The sequence below is a fragment of the Caretta caretta genome, chromosome 2 (assembly GCF_965140235.1).
Source record: "Caretta caretta isolate rCarCar2 chromosome 2, rCarCar1.hap1, whole genome shotgun sequence".
NCBI lineage: Eukaryota > Metazoa > Chordata > Testudines > Cheloniidae > Caretta > Caretta caretta.
Genome location: NC_134207.1, coordinates 184,236,862 through 184,257,072, shown reverse-complemented (window position 1 = coordinate 184,257,072; position 20,211 = coordinate 184,236,862). Strand labels below are relative to the sequence as shown.

The 20,211-nt window shown below is 41.9% G+C and overlaps 1 protein-coding gene across 1 annotated transcript in view; it reads right to left on the bottom strand.

Moving 5' to 3' along the window:
• DCLK3 (doublecortin like kinase 3) overlaps window positions 1–19,450 on the bottom strand; it is a 32,131-nt gene extending 12,681 nt beyond the window's left edge. Inside the window, exons 1-2 of the mRNA XM_048838986.2 lie at window positions 19,325–19,450; window positions 3,541–5,417 (exon numbers count right to left, since the gene is read on the bottom strand). Coding sequence (XP_048694943.1) covers window positions 3,541–5,417; window positions 19,325–19,403 — 1,956 coding nt within the window. The 5' untranslated portion in view covers window positions 19,404–19,450. The remainder of the gene's footprint in view (window positions 1–3,540; window positions 5,418–19,324) is intronic.
• Between the last annotated feature and the right edge of the window lie 761 nt (window positions 19,451–20,211).

Here is a 20,211-nt window from a genome sequence, read left to right as displayed (position 1 = left end):
TTTAAAAAATAGCCATGACCTCAATTTCAGCTCCTTCCATAATACCCCTATGTGTAATACTTCTTTTAACATTGAGTTTTAAAATATCATGGCCACTATGGATTGATTTGTTTGTTTAAAAGGAATTTTTCCTTTTTCCTTGCAAGGCTTTCATAAATATGAGAATTTCAAACAGCCTTTTACAGCAGTATCTACAAATACACAAAACAATATTGGAGGTTCCTAAACTCATTTGTATTAATAGCCCATTCAACCTCTTGAATGTGATATGATTGATATACCCAGTTACAACCAGCTGAGGTGGTTTTCCATCTGTGGTTTTCCATCTGGTCAGAATTTTGGAATATTGGTGAGTTCCAATTGGTGAAGAGTACAAAATGCATGACCAGCAAGACAGTATCTATTATAGGTATTCAGCCACATAACAGTAGAAGGCCTCTAAAACACAATTTTGTAAACAGCTATTTCTCATTAGCTTTAAATATCCATGCTCTAATCCGAACAAATATCTGCTGAACATTAGGCAAGTTTCTCTTCATAAAATCTTCTGTATTCCATTGTACCTTATTTGTATGCAACAGGGTGGCCAACATGAACATGTTAATCCTGTAAATGTTCACTAGGAGACAGATTCTCCATTACTTTGCACCTTGTGTAGTAATTTATACCAGTACAAAGTGGGTGTAAAGTGCCAGAAAATCTTTGCACTGGGATAAGTACCTACACACACGCAGGGAAATGAAGTATCAAGCCCCAAGTATTTTACCAGCATTGATGTAATTCTGGTAAAGTTTGGAGGAAGGGTCAAAACCTGGTTCATAATGGAAAACTAGCTTCAGAAAGAGTGCACTTGAATTCTGTAAGTGAAAAGAGAGGGCATTTCATGATGCGACACATTTCATGATTGACGGGTTGGATCACAGAAACCCCCTTGGGGCTGCCAACTGATGTGCCAACACTACTTCTGCCCGTGCTTTCCCTGCCAGCTTGGGACTCCAGCACCCTGTCTTGCTGAGCCAGACACACCAGTCTGCTCCAACACAGACCCAGGGTCTAAACCACATGCTCCAAAGCTGCAGACTTAGCTGAAAACAATTTAAGAAGTGTTCCCGTCTTTAACACTCAGATGCCCAACTCCCAATGGGGTCCAAACCTCAAATAAATCCATTTTACCCTGTATAAAGCTTATACAGGGTAAACTCATAAATTGTTCACCCTCTATAACACTGATAGAGAGATATGCACAGCTGTCTTTCCCCCCCCCCCCCAGGTACTAATACATACTCTGGGTTAATTAATAAGTAAAAAGTGATTTTATTAAATACAGAAAGTAGGATTTAAGTGGTTCCAGTAGTAACAGACAGAACAAAGTGAATTACCAAGCAAAATAAAATAGAACACGCAAGTCTATGTCTAATACAGTAAGAACTCTGAATGCAGATAAAAACCTCACCCTTAGAGGAATTCCAGTAAGCTTCCTTTTACAGACTAGACTCCTTCTAGTCTGGATCCAGCAATCACTCACACCCCCTGTAGTTACTGTTCTTTGTTCCAGTTTCTTTCAGGTTTCCTTGGCGGTGAGAGGCTATCTCCTTAGCCAGCTGAAGATAAAATGGAGGGGTCTCCCAGGGGTTTAAATACACTTTCTCTTGTGGGTGGATACCCCTCCCTCCCCCTGTGTAGAAGTCCAGCTACAAGATGGAGTTTTGGAGTCACATGGGCAAGTCACATGTCCAGGCCTGACTCAGAACTTACAGGTAGCAGCCATGGTTCATATGCTTCCTTGAACGTCCTCAGGTAGACTTCTTATGTGCATTGGAGCCTTACAAGATTCATTGTAATCTTGTAATTTAAGTGTTTCTTGATTGCGCACCTAATTTGCACATTCCTTTCTCAAGGAACTGACCAACTGCTCTACTAAGGTTACTTGGAAATCAAGCCAGTACACAGCCAATATTCATAACTTTGAATACAAAAATGATACATGCATACAAATAGGATGAATAGATTCAGTAGATCATAACCTTTACAGAGATATGCTACATGGCATAGGTAGCATAGAACATATTCCAGTTATGTCATATATATATATATACACACACACACACACACACACTCAAACATTTTTCCATAAAGCCTTATGGGGTGCACCATCACACATGCCAAAATAATAGGGTGTGCAGGCCCTGCTCAAGGCAGAGCATAGAAATACACTTCTCCACACACCCAGCTGCTTCAATCCACATCATGTCCTCCATCTTTTCTCATGCAGACCAGATCCCAAGACTGAGACTGACCAGTACTCCTGAGACTGACCAGTACTCACCAGAAGCCAGTCCCCACATTGTCAGACACATCCATCTGGGTTCCAAAGCAAGCCCTTCATATCTATCCCATTCTGTCTGCCCACAGGCTACTTCCTTCTTTGTCACACTGGACATACTTTCATGAGACGCATATGTTCCTTTAGGGATTTGGCTTGCAAGGAGTCCAGTTTTTTTCCTATGTTCCTTTTCTACCAGATAGAATTAGAGTTGTTCAAGACATGCAAATACAGCCATCTGTGGTTTTCCATCTGGTCAGAATTTTGGAATATTGGTGAAGAGTACAAAATGCATGACCAGCAAGACAGAATAACTCACTTTTACCACCTTGTACAGGGCATAACCCAAAGCTCCAGTCATGCAAACACTTACGCACGTGCTTACATGTAATCACGAGTCATCCCATCGACTTCAGTGGGACTGCTCACATGCTTGAAGTTAAGAACGTGTGTAAATGTTTTTGGCTTTGGGAGCCAAGTTAGAATTTTGCTCTTTGGGAGGAGCTTAATACTTCAGCTGACTTCAGTACCATACTTCACGGGACATATATGTTTTCATTTCAGGAGACTTGTCAATCAGTGAGTAAATTCCAGGTGCATGAAGTAAACAGTTGCATCATGCACTTATCAGTAACAGGCATAATCCTTACAACGTTAGAAATAACCATACAATTTCCAATAGAGGACTGGAGTGCTGGACTGAACGATATAGCTGCAATGGAGAAAGTGACCTTCAAATTAACAGGTTGAATGGGCATTATTTAATAATTTTTGGTTCACATGTGAAATGTTTTATGATTCAGAGTACACTTCAGGCAAAATGTTTGAGCTTCTGTGCCTAAAAATGTGTCCCTAAATAAGAGGCCTGATTTTCAGAAAAACTGCAAACATTCAGCATCCCTGAAAGTCAGGGCACAATTAGTTAGGTGCACAATTGCAGGCATCTACACTATATGGTAGGCCTCTCTGTATTTGTGCTAAGGAAACTATAATACTGATTGCTCTTCACCTTTGTACATGTATTTCTTTGAAAATGATAACAGTACAGTGTGTATCTTTTCCTTACTACTGGATTTTTTCTGTACTGTACTTGTTTAAAAGTTCAAAAAAACTACATATCTACAACTCTCCACCCACACAAAAAAAAACAACAAAAAACAAAAAAAAACCCACAATAATTTCTGGACAGATGCAACATACTAAACTTCAGTACTTACCAGAAGATTTTCTGGTTTCAGATCTCTGTGGACAATGTTCTTGCCATGAATATAAACTAGAGCCTCACACAGATCAGTTATCATGAGAGCAGCATCGTGCTCAGTGAACTTTATGCTCTCTATGATTGCATCAAATAGGTCCCCTCCTGGGACATACTCCAGGATTAGGTAGATCTCAGCCTCAGTTTCATACACCTCAATCAAGCTCACTATGTTGGGATGAGAAAGGCTCTTAATGATCAAAATCTCATTTTCCATCATGTCCTCCTTCCCCTTCAGCTTGGACTTATCAACAATTTTCATGGCATAGTTCTCATTGGTGTTGCAGCACCGGCACTCTTTCACAATAGCAAAGTTCCCATCCCCAATGGTTCTGCCTATCTCATAATAGCTCTCCACATCAGCTCTAGTATGGACATTTCGCCTCAGCCTCGTGCTTTCAAATTCTTGTGGCTTTTTTTCATCTTTGTTAGCTTTATGTACTCCCATCTTTTTCATCCTTGTCAATTCATTCTCTCCATGCACTACATTCTCTTCCCCTCCAGCACCTTCCTCTTTTGCCTTCCGCACCTCTTTGCCCTCTCCCTTTGCTTTTATAGGCTTCCCTGCATCTCCTTGACAGTCCTTCATTAACCAACAACTTTGATTACTTCTGGAACTGCTTCTATTCTCTTTCTTTGCTTCAGGAGCCACCTGCAGAGCTTCCATAGTATTTTTCTTAATCTTTACTAACTCTTTGTCATGATTCTCATGCCTTTCTGGATTCCTTTCCTTCTCCAAACTCCTTTTTTGGTTTTCTAGCTCTTCATTAACACTCCTTTGTAAGGGTTTCCAGCTTTTTCTACAGCCAGTATCCTTCCGTTCAACTTCCTCACCTTCTAAGGAGTTTTCTGAAGACTTCCTACAATTCCTTATTTTTACATTCCTTTCTAAATTATATCTCTGACACATTCCCACATTCAGGTCTCTGCTCTCAAATGAAACATCAGCCTGCCTTTCCCTTTGTAGTTTTTGCCTGAGCTGTCTCTCTCTTTGACACTTCTCACATCTCATTATCTCATCTGAACTCTTTTCTGTTTCATTCTCAAGACTTTTCTCTTGATTAAAGTACCTTTCTCCTTCTCTGGCTTGTCTAGATGGCTTCACATCTTGCTCTCTGCCCCAACTCTCTCTGCCCCATTTTTTTTTGGCCCTCACCTTTTCTTCTTGCCTGGTCTTAGGTTGAATTTCTCCTTCATGCCTGGCTACTAGTTGGGAAGATATGGCATCATTGCCATTCTTGGCAATCTCTGTCTCAAAGCCACTATCCACAGCTTTGTCACACAGCCTGCTCTTAAGTTTTTGGGACTGTTCCAAGTTTTGTTGAATTATACCAAGAGCATATGGGCTACTGGGATAAAGTTCTTGCATTACCACTTCAAGGTTCTTCAAAGTCAGCTGCTCCCTTCCCATAGCAATGAATGCATCACCGTCTCTGAAGAAATCAGAAACACTTCTTATTTCTCTGCCTTTCAGGTTGTAAAGTTTTCTCACACGATCGTTTTTCCAACGTGGAAATCCCAGAGCTTCTGAAATATCAGCCATCAGCTGTTCAAAAGTCTGGACAGATCGCCTGTTCAGAAGCAATGTGATCTTCCTGAGTGTGTGTCCACTTGGTTTCACCACTGTAACAATCCTCGGCTTTACAGGGCTATTCTCTGAATGGATAGTGTGAAAACCATTCCGGGGGTTTAAAAATGGGGAACTATAACTGTTTGCACCAAAGAAAGGTTTTCCAAAATTTCCACGACCGATGGGTGGACAAGTCCCTTGTAGTCTCCTTTGTGTTATCCTTGAGCTTATGCTGTTTAAAGTGTGGTCAAACAAGCCTCGGTGTCCTGCAACAAATATAGAGAATGCAGATTATTCATTTTCCATCAGAGGAAATTTCCAGTTAACAATTTTCTACACATCAGTATATATAACTTCTGGAAGTAAAGCTAAATTCATTAAATATTGTTGAAGTGCTTTGAAATCCTTTGATAGAAGGCAGTATATACTTGCATCTCCAACAGTATTTTCATTTTTGTGGTAAGGGTTTCACCACAAACACACACTCTCTCACACTTCATTCTAACAAGAATGGCAAACTGGAATTTTCCTATGTAATATATTGAAACAAATGAAATTTGCATTCTACTCTTCTATAAACAGAGTTTTGCACTAATTGCTTGTAAAACTACAGTAGTATAAAATTATTACTTTGTGGTTCTAAATAACATCAAATGATAATAAAAATAGTTACATTTTATCATTTGAAGCAACATACCATTTAACATGTATACTCCATCATGATATATCGCTGAGAAATATATCATCAAAATTCATAAAAATATATCTTTAAGAACTCAGAATAATCACTTACAACCTGGTATTTGGTATGGTTCTGAAGGCCTCTTCCAGACAAGGGTATACTCACTCTGTACTGAAATCCTACGTGGAAACCTTTCAAGTGTGGTCGCAGTGTTTTCAGTAAACAAGATCTTTCATGAATTTTAGAGAGAAAAAAACCTCCCAAACCAAATATTAGAAACCAAGGAAATAGTGAGTTATGGTTACTTGTCTTTTAAAAAAAGATCATTTTCTGAAATGTTTGCCTGTGTTTCATATTTGTCTGTCTCAACTGGAATGTAAACTTTTCAGAGCGAAGATCTTATTTTTATGTGGTTGTAAAGTGCTACGTACACTCATTCAGATACCATAGTAGTGGCGACCCTATAAATACCTACATAGGTTCGGTGTAGGGGACTCCATAAAAAATAAAATCCCCATAACAAGCCCCTTTAAGGGCTGAGGCCTAGATGTGGATGGAGAACAAAAGATTCCTGGCTTAGGGTCAGAAACGGGCACCTCTACCACCCTGACAGAGAGAGGCCAGAAGCTGGGTGCGACACCCAGCCCTCTGAGCACCCTATCGCATGGCCTATTCAACATATTTGTAGCCAAAAGGATCAGACGTTAAATGGGAGCTATAACAATTACTGAACAATGAAGATAGAAAGTCCAGTATCCAATCTTTTCAGTCGTCCAGATGGTTCCATCCTTTAGACACAATGTTTCAAACATCCTTCTTTACCTTTCTCTCAAATCTCCGTTTTTTTCTGCAGCATTCAGGGCTCCAGTCTTCAAGTGCTGAGCATTGTGACCCCAGCCAGCAAGGCACTTCAACCTTTGTCTAACTGCAGAGGAATAGTCCCATTGACTTCAATGGGTCAAGGTCAGAGTGTTTAGCACCTTGCAGGTTTCAAACCTATAGTGCAGGGGTGGCCAAACTGTGGCTGGCGAGCCACATGCAGCTCTTTTACCATTAAAGTGCGGCTCGTGGAGCCCCCCCGCACACACACACATTCTCCACCTACCAGACTCGGGGGAAAGCTCAAAACCTCTGCCTTGAAGTGGGGTGGGGTGATAGGGGCTTCTGCCCAGTGGGGAGGGGGGCCTCAGGGCTTCAGTCCTGCAGGGAACACCTGCCAGGGGTCGGGACTTCTGCTATAGTGTTTTGCTTTTCATCTTTGGGACCATCATCTTCAATGTGTTAAACTATGTATCTTTATTTGTTCCTTGCATTAACTCAGAGTAAGTGAAGGAGAACATGACTCCTTTCCTAAACCTTGGGTAAAAGGGAGAGCCATTCTTAAATGGACAGTATTTCAGCATCCTCCGTTTTCCCTAAAACGGCCCATCTGAGAGGCAATGTGAAAAGAAAAGAAAAAAAGAAGTTTCTCAGCTATAATTGTGGCTCAGCAATGATGGTTTCAGCAAGTCACTTAGCTTTCTGTCTCATCATCTTCTCCATCTGTAAAATGAGAGGCTATTTCTCCTCGGCAGGAGTGTTGTGAAGAAGTATTAATGTCTTTCAGGCTGCTGTAAAGCGTTATGTAAGTGCTATGCACTACTAATGCCCAATGGTGTACTGGAGAGAGTTATTTTTGTCTTCATTTTATAAGCATGATGATGTCCTGGTTATTGAAAGGTCAATGTGCTCTACAAACTCTTCAGCCGTATGTATTTATATTTTATCCAGAACGGAAGCCTACTATGAATGTATGTAACTCAGATAATATATTAGTTCTCTGAAATAAGAGACAGAAAAAGGACTGATGCTCTCCTATAAATGAAGTCTAAACCATGCTGGTTTCTAGGAAGTGATAAAGTTCTGAATTTCATGCACATCTGTATGTCCACACTTCCTGTGCGCACAGGCATCTGCCACTGTCAAAATGTTACCTCACTATATGGAAACAATGCAAGACAAAGTGATACAGCACATTATCCTCTTGCAGTATGAACACAATGCTGCAGTGAGAATTAACTTCTCTACAGATCATCATTCTCTGGCTTCCCACCTGTTCTGCTATAAGTGTCTGCAAAAATACCCATTTATTAAAATCCCTTGGTTAGGTTGTTGACTGATTGTTATTTTAACAAAGACTTTCCAGTTTGAACTCCCACCAAGCTGAAGCCAGGCATTTAGGAGATAATTAGATATGATATTTTTAAATGGAAGTTTCCAAGTTATGCCAAATATATTTGCTAACATTAATGTTACATATCAACAACAGGACAACTCCATAGAGGGCTCTTATCCTCTTCCTCCATCTCTGTTGGTAACTCCACCATCTTTACTTGTCCCTCAGACTGCAACTTCAGTGCTGGTTTTTACTCCTCTCTTCCTCTTCAATTGATATTATTCCTAAATCCTGCTGTTTTTTCCCTTTGCAACATCCATCCATTCCTTATGGCAAAACTCTTGTGCAGACCTGGTTCCACCTCCCTTGACTACTGTAAACTCCCCTTTTTTGGCCTCCCTGACTCTTTTCTTCCTCCCCCACATTCCAACCAGAATGCAGCTGTGAAGCTTTTCTAACATCCCCACCGCTGGGATGATGCCCAGCCCCTCTTCAGATACTTTCATTGTCTTCTGCTCACATTCTATATCAAATTCAACTCCTTGTTCTCACTTGCAAGGCCCTGCACAAATCAGCTCTCTCCTACCCTTTTTTCCCCCACTACCTCCCTCACCACCCTTCATTCCTTCCCTGCAGCTTGCCTGACCACAACCACCCCCTTATCTTTTCCCACTCTCTAGACCTTCTTCGAGGCAATCACCCATGTCTGTAACCCTCTTCTTGACTCTGCCTAGCATGCTTCCACCCTGTCCTCCATTATGTCTCTCCTTCAAGCATGCTTCTTACCCTAATCTTCCCTCAAAGTCAATGTATTTAAAATAATAACAATAAAACCTTCAAGAAGCATGCATCACTAACCTAAAATACCCATAAGGTGTGTTCCCTCATCCCTCTACCCTCCCGCCATATATTCTTGCAAGTTCCTCAAGTCAAGGACACTGAAATTTTGTCTGTAGAGTGCTATGCACATTTATGGCATCGTATAAATAATACTAATGATAGGGCTGGAATGAATGGTTCATCTGTGCTGGGAATTCTGTCAAACAAAACCATCAAAAGCTGAAGAGTCTACATGTGCTATTCCAGTTTGTGATTAAAACAACAAATAAAAGCATGTAACTAGGAAAATAAAAAATGTAAGCAGCTTCCACCTTGGAAGTTCCTGAAACTGGTAACACTAAAAGAAATGTTCTGAGCAACGTCATAGCATAGTATATATGCACTCTAGTGTGAATGTGCAGAAGAGAACACAGAGCCAAACAATATGCAAAGTGCAAAAATCATGAAATCCAGAATTTAAACTCATTCTTGTCCCTATACTTGTACTAGATGCAAAGAAATAAAGTATGGAATAAGCACCCAAACCGTTTTTGTGGGAGATATGTTGAAGTCATGGAAAGCCAACGGAGAGAAAATGCATTTCTTCTTTCCATATTTATTGTGACCCATAAGTGGGGTGGTGGGGGGGGGGGCGGGAGCTACAAGGTCCTTAGAATCATAGAACATCAGGGTTGGAAGGGACCTCAGGAGGTCATCTAGTCCAACCCCCTGCTCAAAGCAGGACCGATCCCCAACTAAATCATCCCAGCCAGGGCTTTGTCAAGCCTGACCTTAAAAACCTCAAAGGAAGGAGATTCCACCACGGCCCTAGGTAACGCATTCCAGTGCTTCACCACCCTCCTAGTGAAAAATTTTTTCCTAATATCCAACCTAAACCTCCCCCACTACAACTTGAGACCATTACTCCTTGTAAATGCTGATATGAATCTATCTTTATATGTATCACCATGGACATATACAAATGTCAATACATATCCACATGTAAAATCCGAATGTGACAGAAGGATGTTGAGGATTGATGCTGTTGGCAAACATGGGAAGGGAGCAAAGCTGGGGAGAATCAGTATTGGGGTAAGCCAAGCTGAGCACAGGGGGCCATGAAGTTCTGCAAAAAGACATGTAAAAGGTATGCAGTTCGGGGGGGTTGGGAGATGTAGACACATGTAGGAAGAAAAATATATATAAACAGTGGTGACTATCCAAATAAATAAATAACTAACATAAATAACTATCTACAAGGAGACAGGATGGATGGATTGATTAAAATTGAAGTGATTTAAATCACCAATTTTAATCATGATTTAAATTAGCAAACAGGAAACCTTAATTTATATTTTGGTTTCCATTTGTACTTTTTAGTTATTTTCTTAAAGAAAAGTTTATTCTTATAGGTTGGTAATCATTAAATCATGTTGATTTGCAACTAAATATAGGATTTACACTGTATTTGGTACTACTTTTTGCTAAGCAGGAAGCCACTATATCTGTTCACATGTATTTAAGCAATTATATAACTTAACATACAGATTTTTAATTTTTTACATTTTTAGGTTAGAAAATGGTGTTTTTCTCGTTTACAAGATGGCTAATTTTTTACTTAAGATTTGTGTTGAATTCTATTTGGATGGAAATTGACATTCAAGTGAAAAAGCACAAAAATATTGTTTCAGTATTCCCCCCCTCAGCCAACTGATTCCCAGTCTCCTCACCAGTTTTCCCCACCAGCCCCTTGTCCCAGTCACCATGCCCAACTAGTTCCTGCCCCCTAGCTGCCAGTGTCAGCCTCCCCACCAAATCCACCCGCAGCCGCCACCCAGCTCCCCCTCTCTTCCAGTCCCAACCTGTAATCAAATATCTGGCTTTTAAGAATAATCTTTGCAACGGACATGCTATACATTTGAACAAAACTTGTCCAAGACGAATAGGCTAGTGTTTCCAGTTGTAGTGACTGCGTAAACAATACCTATGTAAAATTTACTTACTGTAAAAGGATGCCTGTGATCACATTGTATTTACATCTGACTAATTTAATACGTTCAGGAAACTTGTTATATTGTGCCTTCCCTCTTTGTGCCCCTTTCCTACTCTCTCGTATATATTAGCCTTGCAAGTTGCAAGAGTTAATAATTTACAATAAGGAACAGGAGATCAAGGCAGTATAGTTCTGCAAGATTCAGATTACATCCTACAGATAACAGCTGATGCACACTAGTAACCTGTGTGAATTACCTAAGGAAACCATGACATTTAAAGGACTGCTCTGAACTGAGTGCAGATCAAGTATGCATACTTAAGAGATAATCTCTGCCATCAGTTGCTTTCAGATAACCATATATGCAGTGATCTGTGTCATCCCTGGAACAATGTAGTTCTTCAAATACTATAGTTCTAGTACTGTTGGGACCATTGATCTACTATCTTTAGAAATAAAAGAATTGAAGTCATTTATTTTTAGAGTCCTCTTCGGATATATAAACTGACCATAAATCTCTCATCTGACCATGTAGCGGGGCCACTGATCATTTGCATTCAGATATCATTTTGTAGCTCTGCTTTAAATAAGAGTTGAATAACAACATAATCTTTCTCCTTGTTGAGATTCAGTCAGTAAAGGAAGTGGATACTCAAATTCCTAGCTCCTTTATTTGATCCAGCAAGAAAAAGCTTACATTCTGATGCCACCGTCCCCATCACCAGAAACTGAAAGGACAAAAAATGTTGATTTCACTCTTTTTAAAACTTATTTGATGAAATGTTTTGGATTCAAGTTAAGATTATTTTTACCCTAATGTTCTCCATTGTTTCACCTGCTTTGAAATAGGAATTGTGGATGCTTAGATAAATGAAGCAAAAGATTGTCGAGCTTTAGATTGCCTCCACAGGTCCCTCGCTATCCTTTGCTGAAGAGATTTTATTATCTAATAGGAATGCTCTTTGTATGAGATACTTCTTCTGCTCCTACAATAAAATTGTTGTGTTTGTGCTGTGACGAACGCAAATCAATATCTCATAAAATGCCAGTTCCGCAAAGGCTTAAGCATGTGTGTAACTTTACTTGTGCGAGTAGTTCGACTAACTTTAAGGAGACTTCTTGTATGCATGTGTGTGTGTGTGTAGGATCAGGGCCTTAGATTGTACTATGTTATGACTATTCTTCTTTATAATTATTCCAAGGGGTTCTGTACTTAAAGTGTCGACCTAATAAAAATGATATTCACAAACAGTGAAGCCACGGCTAACTATTATATGGCTTCTTACTATTTAAAGTCGCTTTGTAATACTGCTTTTAAAATATTCATCCCAGTGAAACTGTGACATGATACCTCATTTTGCTGCAGGGAAAAGCACTGCAAAGGCATAAATACTGAAACCACGATCTTGCAAGGAAGAGCCAAGAAGGAATGCAAGACATTGAGCGGAAGCATTTTTGCATTGTTTTTGACAACCCCCTCTGCACTTGCTCAGCTAAGGTGGCCCTGCGAAAACTCTGACAAGTCGCCTCCTATGTCATCCACTTCAGGCCATACTCATCGACAACAGACCGCGTGAGCAATGTGAAGAAAGGAAGGGGTTCGTGCCACATCCCAGGCAATACTTGGTCGTTGGCCCAGTCCCAGAGCCATGTGACTCCCAAGGAAAGAGAATGCCATCACTGCCACGATTTTTGTTCCTACTGTGGGGAACTGGCCACACAGTTAGTTGCCGGTTACCTGTCAAGAACCACAGTCAGGCAAAATTCAGGGAACGACCAAACCCTGGCCCACTAAAGGGGGCTGGTCTGCGTGGGCCCCGAGCCACTCATCCCCTTACTGAAACATGCCCAAGGCACGTCAAGCCCTCATTACACCTCCAAGTTCAGATCCGCTTCTACATCCCAAGCAGGTCTCAATAAGTTCCCCTGCAATGGGTACTCACAGACTCCAGGATTGTGGACAACTTCATAGATGCCAGTGCAGCCAATGGCAATGCCCAACCTTGTAGACAGAACAGATGGCTCACTCCTGTCCTTGGGCCCAGTGACATAGGACACTGTGCCATTGGAAGTTGTTATCCAGAACCACTGAGACACCATAAGGTCTGCTTATCACACTTTCCCATAATCCTCAGCATCTCATGTTTGTTGATCCATGATCCACATATCCTGTGGCAGGAAAGGAAAAATCAGCTTCCACTCTGAATTCTGCCAGCAAGGCTGCCTGCGTGCACTGCCTGATGGAGCCCGGCCAGAGATCAGATCACTGCTGAGGAATCCCCAGATCCGGGATCGGCAATCTCTGGCATGCGGCCCACCAGGGTAAGCCCCTTGGCGGGCTGGGCCAGTTTGTTTACCTGCCGCGTCTGCAGGTTCAGTCGACAGCAGCTCCCACTAGCCGCAGTTCGCCGCTCCAGGCCAATGGGTTTTGCATGACCTCACAGTCTCTTAATTGTAGCATTTATTGGTGGGTTAGCACAAGCAGGTATACTCCCCAAAATGATGACACAGGCGAGAGCTCAACAAACAAAAGAACATCTCTTTATTACTGGAAGGGGTTACAGAGAAATCTCCTCTCCTGCTGCTGGCGCTGCAGACTCAAAAGCATGCACACCTTCTACTTCTCGAAACATGGGTCCTTTCCGTCTGGGAGGGGCACACCCTCGAGGGGCTGTGATATGTTACACATGTTTGAGGCTCAGCCAGCACAGTAACTGCAAAGGTACCATAACCCCATTTATTAGTCAGGCTTTTGCCCCAATGGTGCTGAGACAATTGTTGGGAGGGAGTCTCTTTAGTTTCACAGTGTTTGGTTTCCTGTTTTGTTTTTTGAACTCAAGGTTTTTATTGAGTTTAGGTAGGTAGAGAATTATTCAAACAGTCCATTAGGCAACTCCACTCCCCACTTATTTAAAAAAACAATGAACAATGCCAGACCACAGATGCACTTAGAGCTTGCCAGGCAAGTGCATCATTATGAGTAAAACATACAAGCTACCATTTAAAATAAAAACACAAAAATAAGTGAGCAGTTGCAGAATTTTCTTTTTAATGTTTGATGCAAAGTCATAACTTAATAGCTTTGAACTAGACTCCAAATGACTGTTTTATTTATGTGTACAGTGCATCACATCTTTACAAAATGTAAGTCAGTAAAATGTTTAAAGAGATTTCCTAATGCCTCTTTTTTAAGCTACTACACCTCAAAATGTCAAAAATAAATTAAAGTTCTACACCAAAACAAGGTTTAAAGAATGGCACTTCTGACTCATCAGATCTGCTCCCCAAATGTATTTTTCTGGATTCCATTTCATCCACACAGAGAATGATTCAGTTACTCTTGAGCAAATTCAGTGAAAACAAAGAGTATGCACAGTGTCAACTAAGGGCATAATCAGGCCTGCAGAACCTTTATTACTTGTGATGATGTTGCATAAGGAAATAAAGGCCCCACTTGACTGTCAGATGCCATGTTTAGTTTGCAGAATTGGCAATTAGATAGACGATCATTTTACTTGTAAACTAAGCAAACCTGATACAGAGTCACTCAGAGCTAATGTATACTACACAGGCTTTGCTGATACAGCTATACCAGTATAGTAACACCAGCAGAGCCACCTAGTGTAGATGCAACGTATGCCAACAAAAGCAATTTTTTTGCGGACATTAGCTAAGTCAGTAAAAGCACTCTTCTGACAGCATAGTTGCACCTACACAGAATAGTTATCTTGGTGAGGATGGGTGGTTTTTTTCAAACCCTGACCAATATAGCTATGCCAACAAAGTTCTGTGGTGGATACCTGTCCTCAGACACAAACATGGGATGCCCTTAAAGTCAGTATTACACAATCTCTTTTTAAGAGTAGAACCACACCAATAGCGACATGACCATTTAAAAAATAGACAGTTGCTTTGGAACAGTTGTGAAAGAACGTGTCTTCTGCAAAGCGAACTGTCAGCCAGTGCTAATTATATTTAAAAGTATAACGACAGCCATTAATTGCTAAACATTTCTATTAACTTCATTGTTTAGGATGGGACAAAAATGACTAATTTCAATTTTTTTTCAAGCAGGCAAATACTAATTGAGTGGGAGATCGTGTTTTCAACACGATTACTGGAAGCTTCCTCTAGGACTACTTAACACAGGTAATTGTTTTGCATTCTTGTAATAATTAGACTGAGTAAATTACATTAGGAACGGAGAGAAGCAGGGAAATGTATCTGATTTTCATTTGCAATGAAAGCAAATTACTTCTAGGTAACTTAACAACTTCCAAGTGTTATGGAAGCTTCAAGTGCATACTAGAATCAATTAAGAAAATATAAAAAAGGAAAATTACTTATTTAAGTGTGTATAGCATATTTTCCAGCCCACCCATCTATTTTTCTGGGAGCAATACACTTTGAAGAGCAGCAGTGGCAGACTTGCATCTTGCCCTCGCTAAATCTTCAGCTCTTCAATAGGCTGATCCAACTCACTTTGCCTACAGAAGGAGCACAATAATATCCTAAATGAGATGCTAATTTCACAGTAGTGCCCAGACGTCAAAAGTTGTCAAATATTTTAGTTACAATCAAGGCAAAGCCTGAGGGTGGTAACAGTAGTAGAATCCCATCTGATTACACCTAAAACTGCTGGAAGATAAGGAAAGGGAACCACTGAAATATCATTATGCACCTTTTTCCATATGTATGCTTGTCCCTGTGGCAAGCCAGACAGCAAGGGCTCACAGTGTTGGACTAATCAGAATGAGGACAGAACCAGGGAATTTGCCCATCAGCCTCGCCTAACAATCAAAAGTGGAAATTCCCAAGGATTCCTTGGAGCAGATGAAGAAGCAGTGGTAGAACACAGCTCAAGGAAGCAATACTGGAGGAAAGGAACAGTCCCCTGACGACACAGGGAGACTGCAAGAATATCCTAACCCTCCATACCTTTTTTTTCCCCTCAGGAAACCTATGCCTCTTAGCCCATCAGCAGATCCAAACACTGCCCCACCCAGTCTACTACAAGGGACATCAGTCAGGAATTTGTCAGAGTTTTCTGTCAAGAAAAGGAAAAGACAGCTTCAACTGATAAGAAATGCAGGGGTTGAGAAGGGAATGATGGAACAGCTGTTGAGCAGATGACAGATGCATCCGACAAGTTAGACCAGGAAGATTTCGTGCGCATTTTACATCACTTGAAGGCTATTCTTATATATTCTCATAAGTGTATTGCTCCCAATATTTCAAGGAATTAAACTGCATTCTGAGTGGGAGAGAAGGGAAATAACTGAAAAATGGAAAGGATGCCTAGAGGAGCTGCGGGGGGTAGGGTGGGGGGGGACATTGTACTTTGATGTCCAGGTCATTGACTTCAGAAAGGGAATATTACCCTAATATTTTAAATTTGTTCTAGGAAATTCACTGTTCATGTTTAAATTTTTTCCAACTTAGCCTTCCTTTTTTTTCCCCTCGCCCCTTTCCTTTGCTGCCAGGAAGTATTTCCTTGGAAACCATCAAACCAAAGGAATTTTTTAATTTGTAAATGCTTCTCCCTGGTTCCCACTTTTTCAGCTCCAGAAATATTTTAGGTTTTTCTCTGACTTACCTGCTTCTCAATTCCTTTGTTTTTATTTATTTTATGAATAATTTAATTTTTCCAGACTAGTCTCCATGGAAAAAGAATGCATGAAACATACAATCAAAAATTGCAGCCAGGCAGACAGAAAAGCAAGTCAGAGCAGAAGCTGTAGTACAGCAAAACAGTCATGAATTGGACAAACTTCTAAGTAGGTTTTTAAAATATTTTATATGTTAGTGGCAAAAATACTCCAAATAAACAATTAGTTTATGGTTCTAAACCATATTGCAAACTCTGAGATAACCCACAATATAGTTTACGCATTAGAAAGAAAAGATCTTTTCCTAAGAGAAGGTTTTATTGTTTTGGTTTTTAAGAAACCTTTTAGTATATTATGTGGCAAAAATATCATTAGCATCTGGGGGGTCTTCCATGTGTTGTGACCAGAGGAGCAGAAAATTGCCCTACCAGAACAGACCAATGATCCATCTATTCTCTCTCTCTCTCAGTGGTTATTGCCACATTTTCTTGAGGAAATCTCAAGAAACCCCATAATGGAAAATTACGGAATACCTTATCCATAAATATCTATTCCATTTGTTTATAATGTACAAATTTAACTCCTGTTTTCTAAAGCTGAAATAATCGGTGAAGTCAGAGGGTTCAATGCTAGAGTAGAATCTTGAACTCTGTCCACGTGTTTATTCATGTAGCTCCACTCCCTATGTCCAAGAATCTGCTTTTGACATGCAAGGCATGTGACAATCTTCCCCACCCTTTGAAATGAGGATATGCATGTACAACTACAAGTTGCAGTTTTAGTTACTTCCAAGACAACTTAAAACTGAAGGCTAATACACAATCCTTAAACTTTTAACACACAGTTGTGCAATACCTAAATCTCTGTACAACAAGAGCTATTAATTTCACAAAGCTTGTTTGCTCTTTATCGGTCCACTGGATTGCATTCATCTTATGTATATAGTGCAAATACTACAAGAGGTTGAATGTTTCCAGAACCGCAAGTAACTTCTACTCTTTGGCTCTTATTGTAATATAAAGGAACCCTGCCCATGCCTGTTTGAACAATAAACCATGAATTTTACTTTGTGAATTTAAAACCATGATTTATTACTTCTATTAAATGGTCTTACAGCCTGGGGAAAGGTAAGTTTACCTGACCTCTAATACTTCTGCAAGAAACAGCAAAAAATTACTCAAGTTTTAGTAGCCTTTTTCACCATTTTCCCACAGGCCTTGCAGTTAAACCCCTCACTGGCTTTTACTGTTTATCACATCACATAAGGGCACTTCTCCTTCCTTAAAAAATGAATCAAAAAATCCCATGTTCAAGATACTTCAGTAATGAGCATAGTATAAATGGGAAGATGAAAAGAGATACCAACTTCAGACAACCTGCAAATATTTAAAAAAAAAAAACTATAATCATAGTTTGATCAGCTGGGTATTCATAAGTTTACCTCAATGTGAGAAGTCATTTATCTTTAATATAATTTGCTATTACATAGTTCCAAGTTTAAAATGTAACGAATATTTCTCTTCTTTCCCCCTTGACACACCAAAAGTGAATACCATACCCCCACCCCAAGTTTGTACTAGGAGAACAATACTGTAACTGTTCTTGTAAAACATGATGTATCAAGCTGCTTACCCCACCATACATGGTACAACTGCTACCTTAATAGCATACAACAAAACTTTCATGAGCAACAACACTGGCTTTACAGCTACTCTGAGACATCATCCAGTTATAAATCTGAGACACACTTTTTTTATCCCAACCCTCACAACCGTAAGAGAGACTCATAGAGAAAGTACTATGTGTATTAAGGGGAAAGCATCCATAAAATATTTTTCAAGATTTGGGGAGCGGGAAGCAGCTACAGAAATAACTAGGAGAATAGTCATGGAGTGTGGGGAGAGGACGAACATAAGAATGGCCATAATGGGCCAGACAACCGTCCATCTAGCCCAGTGACCAATGCAAGGTGCTTCAGAGGAAATGAACAGAACAGGTTGATTATCAAGTGATCCATCCCCTGTCGCCCATTCCCAGCTTCTGGCAGTCAGAGGCTTAGGGACACCTAGAGCCTGGGTTGTGTCCCTGACCAAACTAAATACAATTACATCCTCTCCAAGGCAGACTCTCCCCGGAAACTGCCCTGCAGGGCTTGGCTTCCCTGTCATAGCAGAGCAGGCATCAGGCTCAACATGCATTTTCACAAAGCAACATAGGAACTGCTGCCCATAAACTGCTCCGTGGTTCATCCAGTCCAGTAGCCTTTCTCTGAAGGTGGATAGTCCCAACTGTTTCAGAGGAGAAAACTCTGCCATAGGCACTGATGGCTGGGGAAAGTTTCCTCCTAAAGCCCCAATAATCAGAGCTTGGCTTCTGCCCCAAATCTTGGGGGGGGGGGTTGTTTACATCCCTTCCAAAGCTCTTATTTCACTGTAATATTTACTCTGATATGGATAAGAAAAATATCCAGTTATCAAAGTCCAATCTCTTTTGAAACCTGGCTAACTAAAGCCCTGGGCCTCAATGCTACACACCTGCCACCACCACACCCACTCACCCCCTTCCCCTAATGCAGTCACACTGATAAACATCAAAGCTTCCCCCACGTGGGCTGGGGCAGATGCAAATGGCTCGACAGCCTGGTGGTCAGCGCCCTGCGCCAGGATGGGGGTGATCCAGGACCCAGTCCCCCGGTTCCAATGGGCGGGGGGGGGGGGAATGATATTTTGTTCCGCTTTTGCGAAACAGAAGCCCACAGATCTCGAAGGACCAGCTGGGGGCTGCTGCACCAGAGAGGGGGCAAGGGGGCAGCGATGGGGGGCAGGACCCCGCGCCCCAGAGCCGGCAGGGCGGGAGCCGTGGGGAGGTCACTGCCCGGGGGCTGGAAGGGGAATGGCGCTGGCGGGGTCACTTACCCGGGTGGTGGGCGCAGGGGCAGCAGGAGCCCGCGGGCCCCGCTGGGGGGTGCAGCGGGGGAGGCGCCGCGGCGGGCATCGTCCCGCGGGTCGCTCCGGCAGCTGCTGCGGCCGCGGCAGCTCTCGCTGTCCGGGCGCTCGGCAGCAGCGGCGGCGGCGCCGCCCCCTGCTCGGGGCGGGGCCGGGGCTGGCCCCGGGGGAGGTGGCGCGAGAGGCGCAGCCCCTGAGCCCAGGCGGGAGGGGCGCGGGCGAGGCCCCGCTCCCGGGGCGCTGCCCCCGCCCCTCTCCCCCCACTACCCTCCGCCCCCTAAGCTTCTGCCTCTTCCCCAGCTCGGCATCCCGTAGTCACCCCCCGCATCCCGCCTTCGTCCCTCCCCAGCCCGGCCAGTTTATCAGAGTGGATTCCTCTGATTCTTAACCAGCGCCCAGCACATAAACCTGCAGGGTCTCATCAAATCCTTTTACTCCCCGACTTCCCCCAGTCTCCCCACCTCAGCCCAGGCCCTACCCCACTTACCCCCCCCCCCCCCGACGCACACACACACACACACACCCCTCATCCTGGAACACACTAGCGAGAGAAATGGGAGGTACTCCATCACTTGATGTCTTCAAATCAAGACAGCATAGCCCCTATGCCTTAGCCAAACTCAAGTTATCTGGTCTCAGTACAGGGGTAAAGGGATGAAACTTAATTGTGTTTGATATACAGGAGGTCAGACTAGATGATCTAATCGTTCCTTCTGGTGTTAAACCGTCTTTAAATCTATGGATCAAAGCAAGGGGTTAAAATGTGCTAGATTGATGCTCCACCAGCCTAACATTAACATCAAAAACTTTCAATTACATAAATTGTGTTCTTCAAACACTTTCTCACCCACCTATGG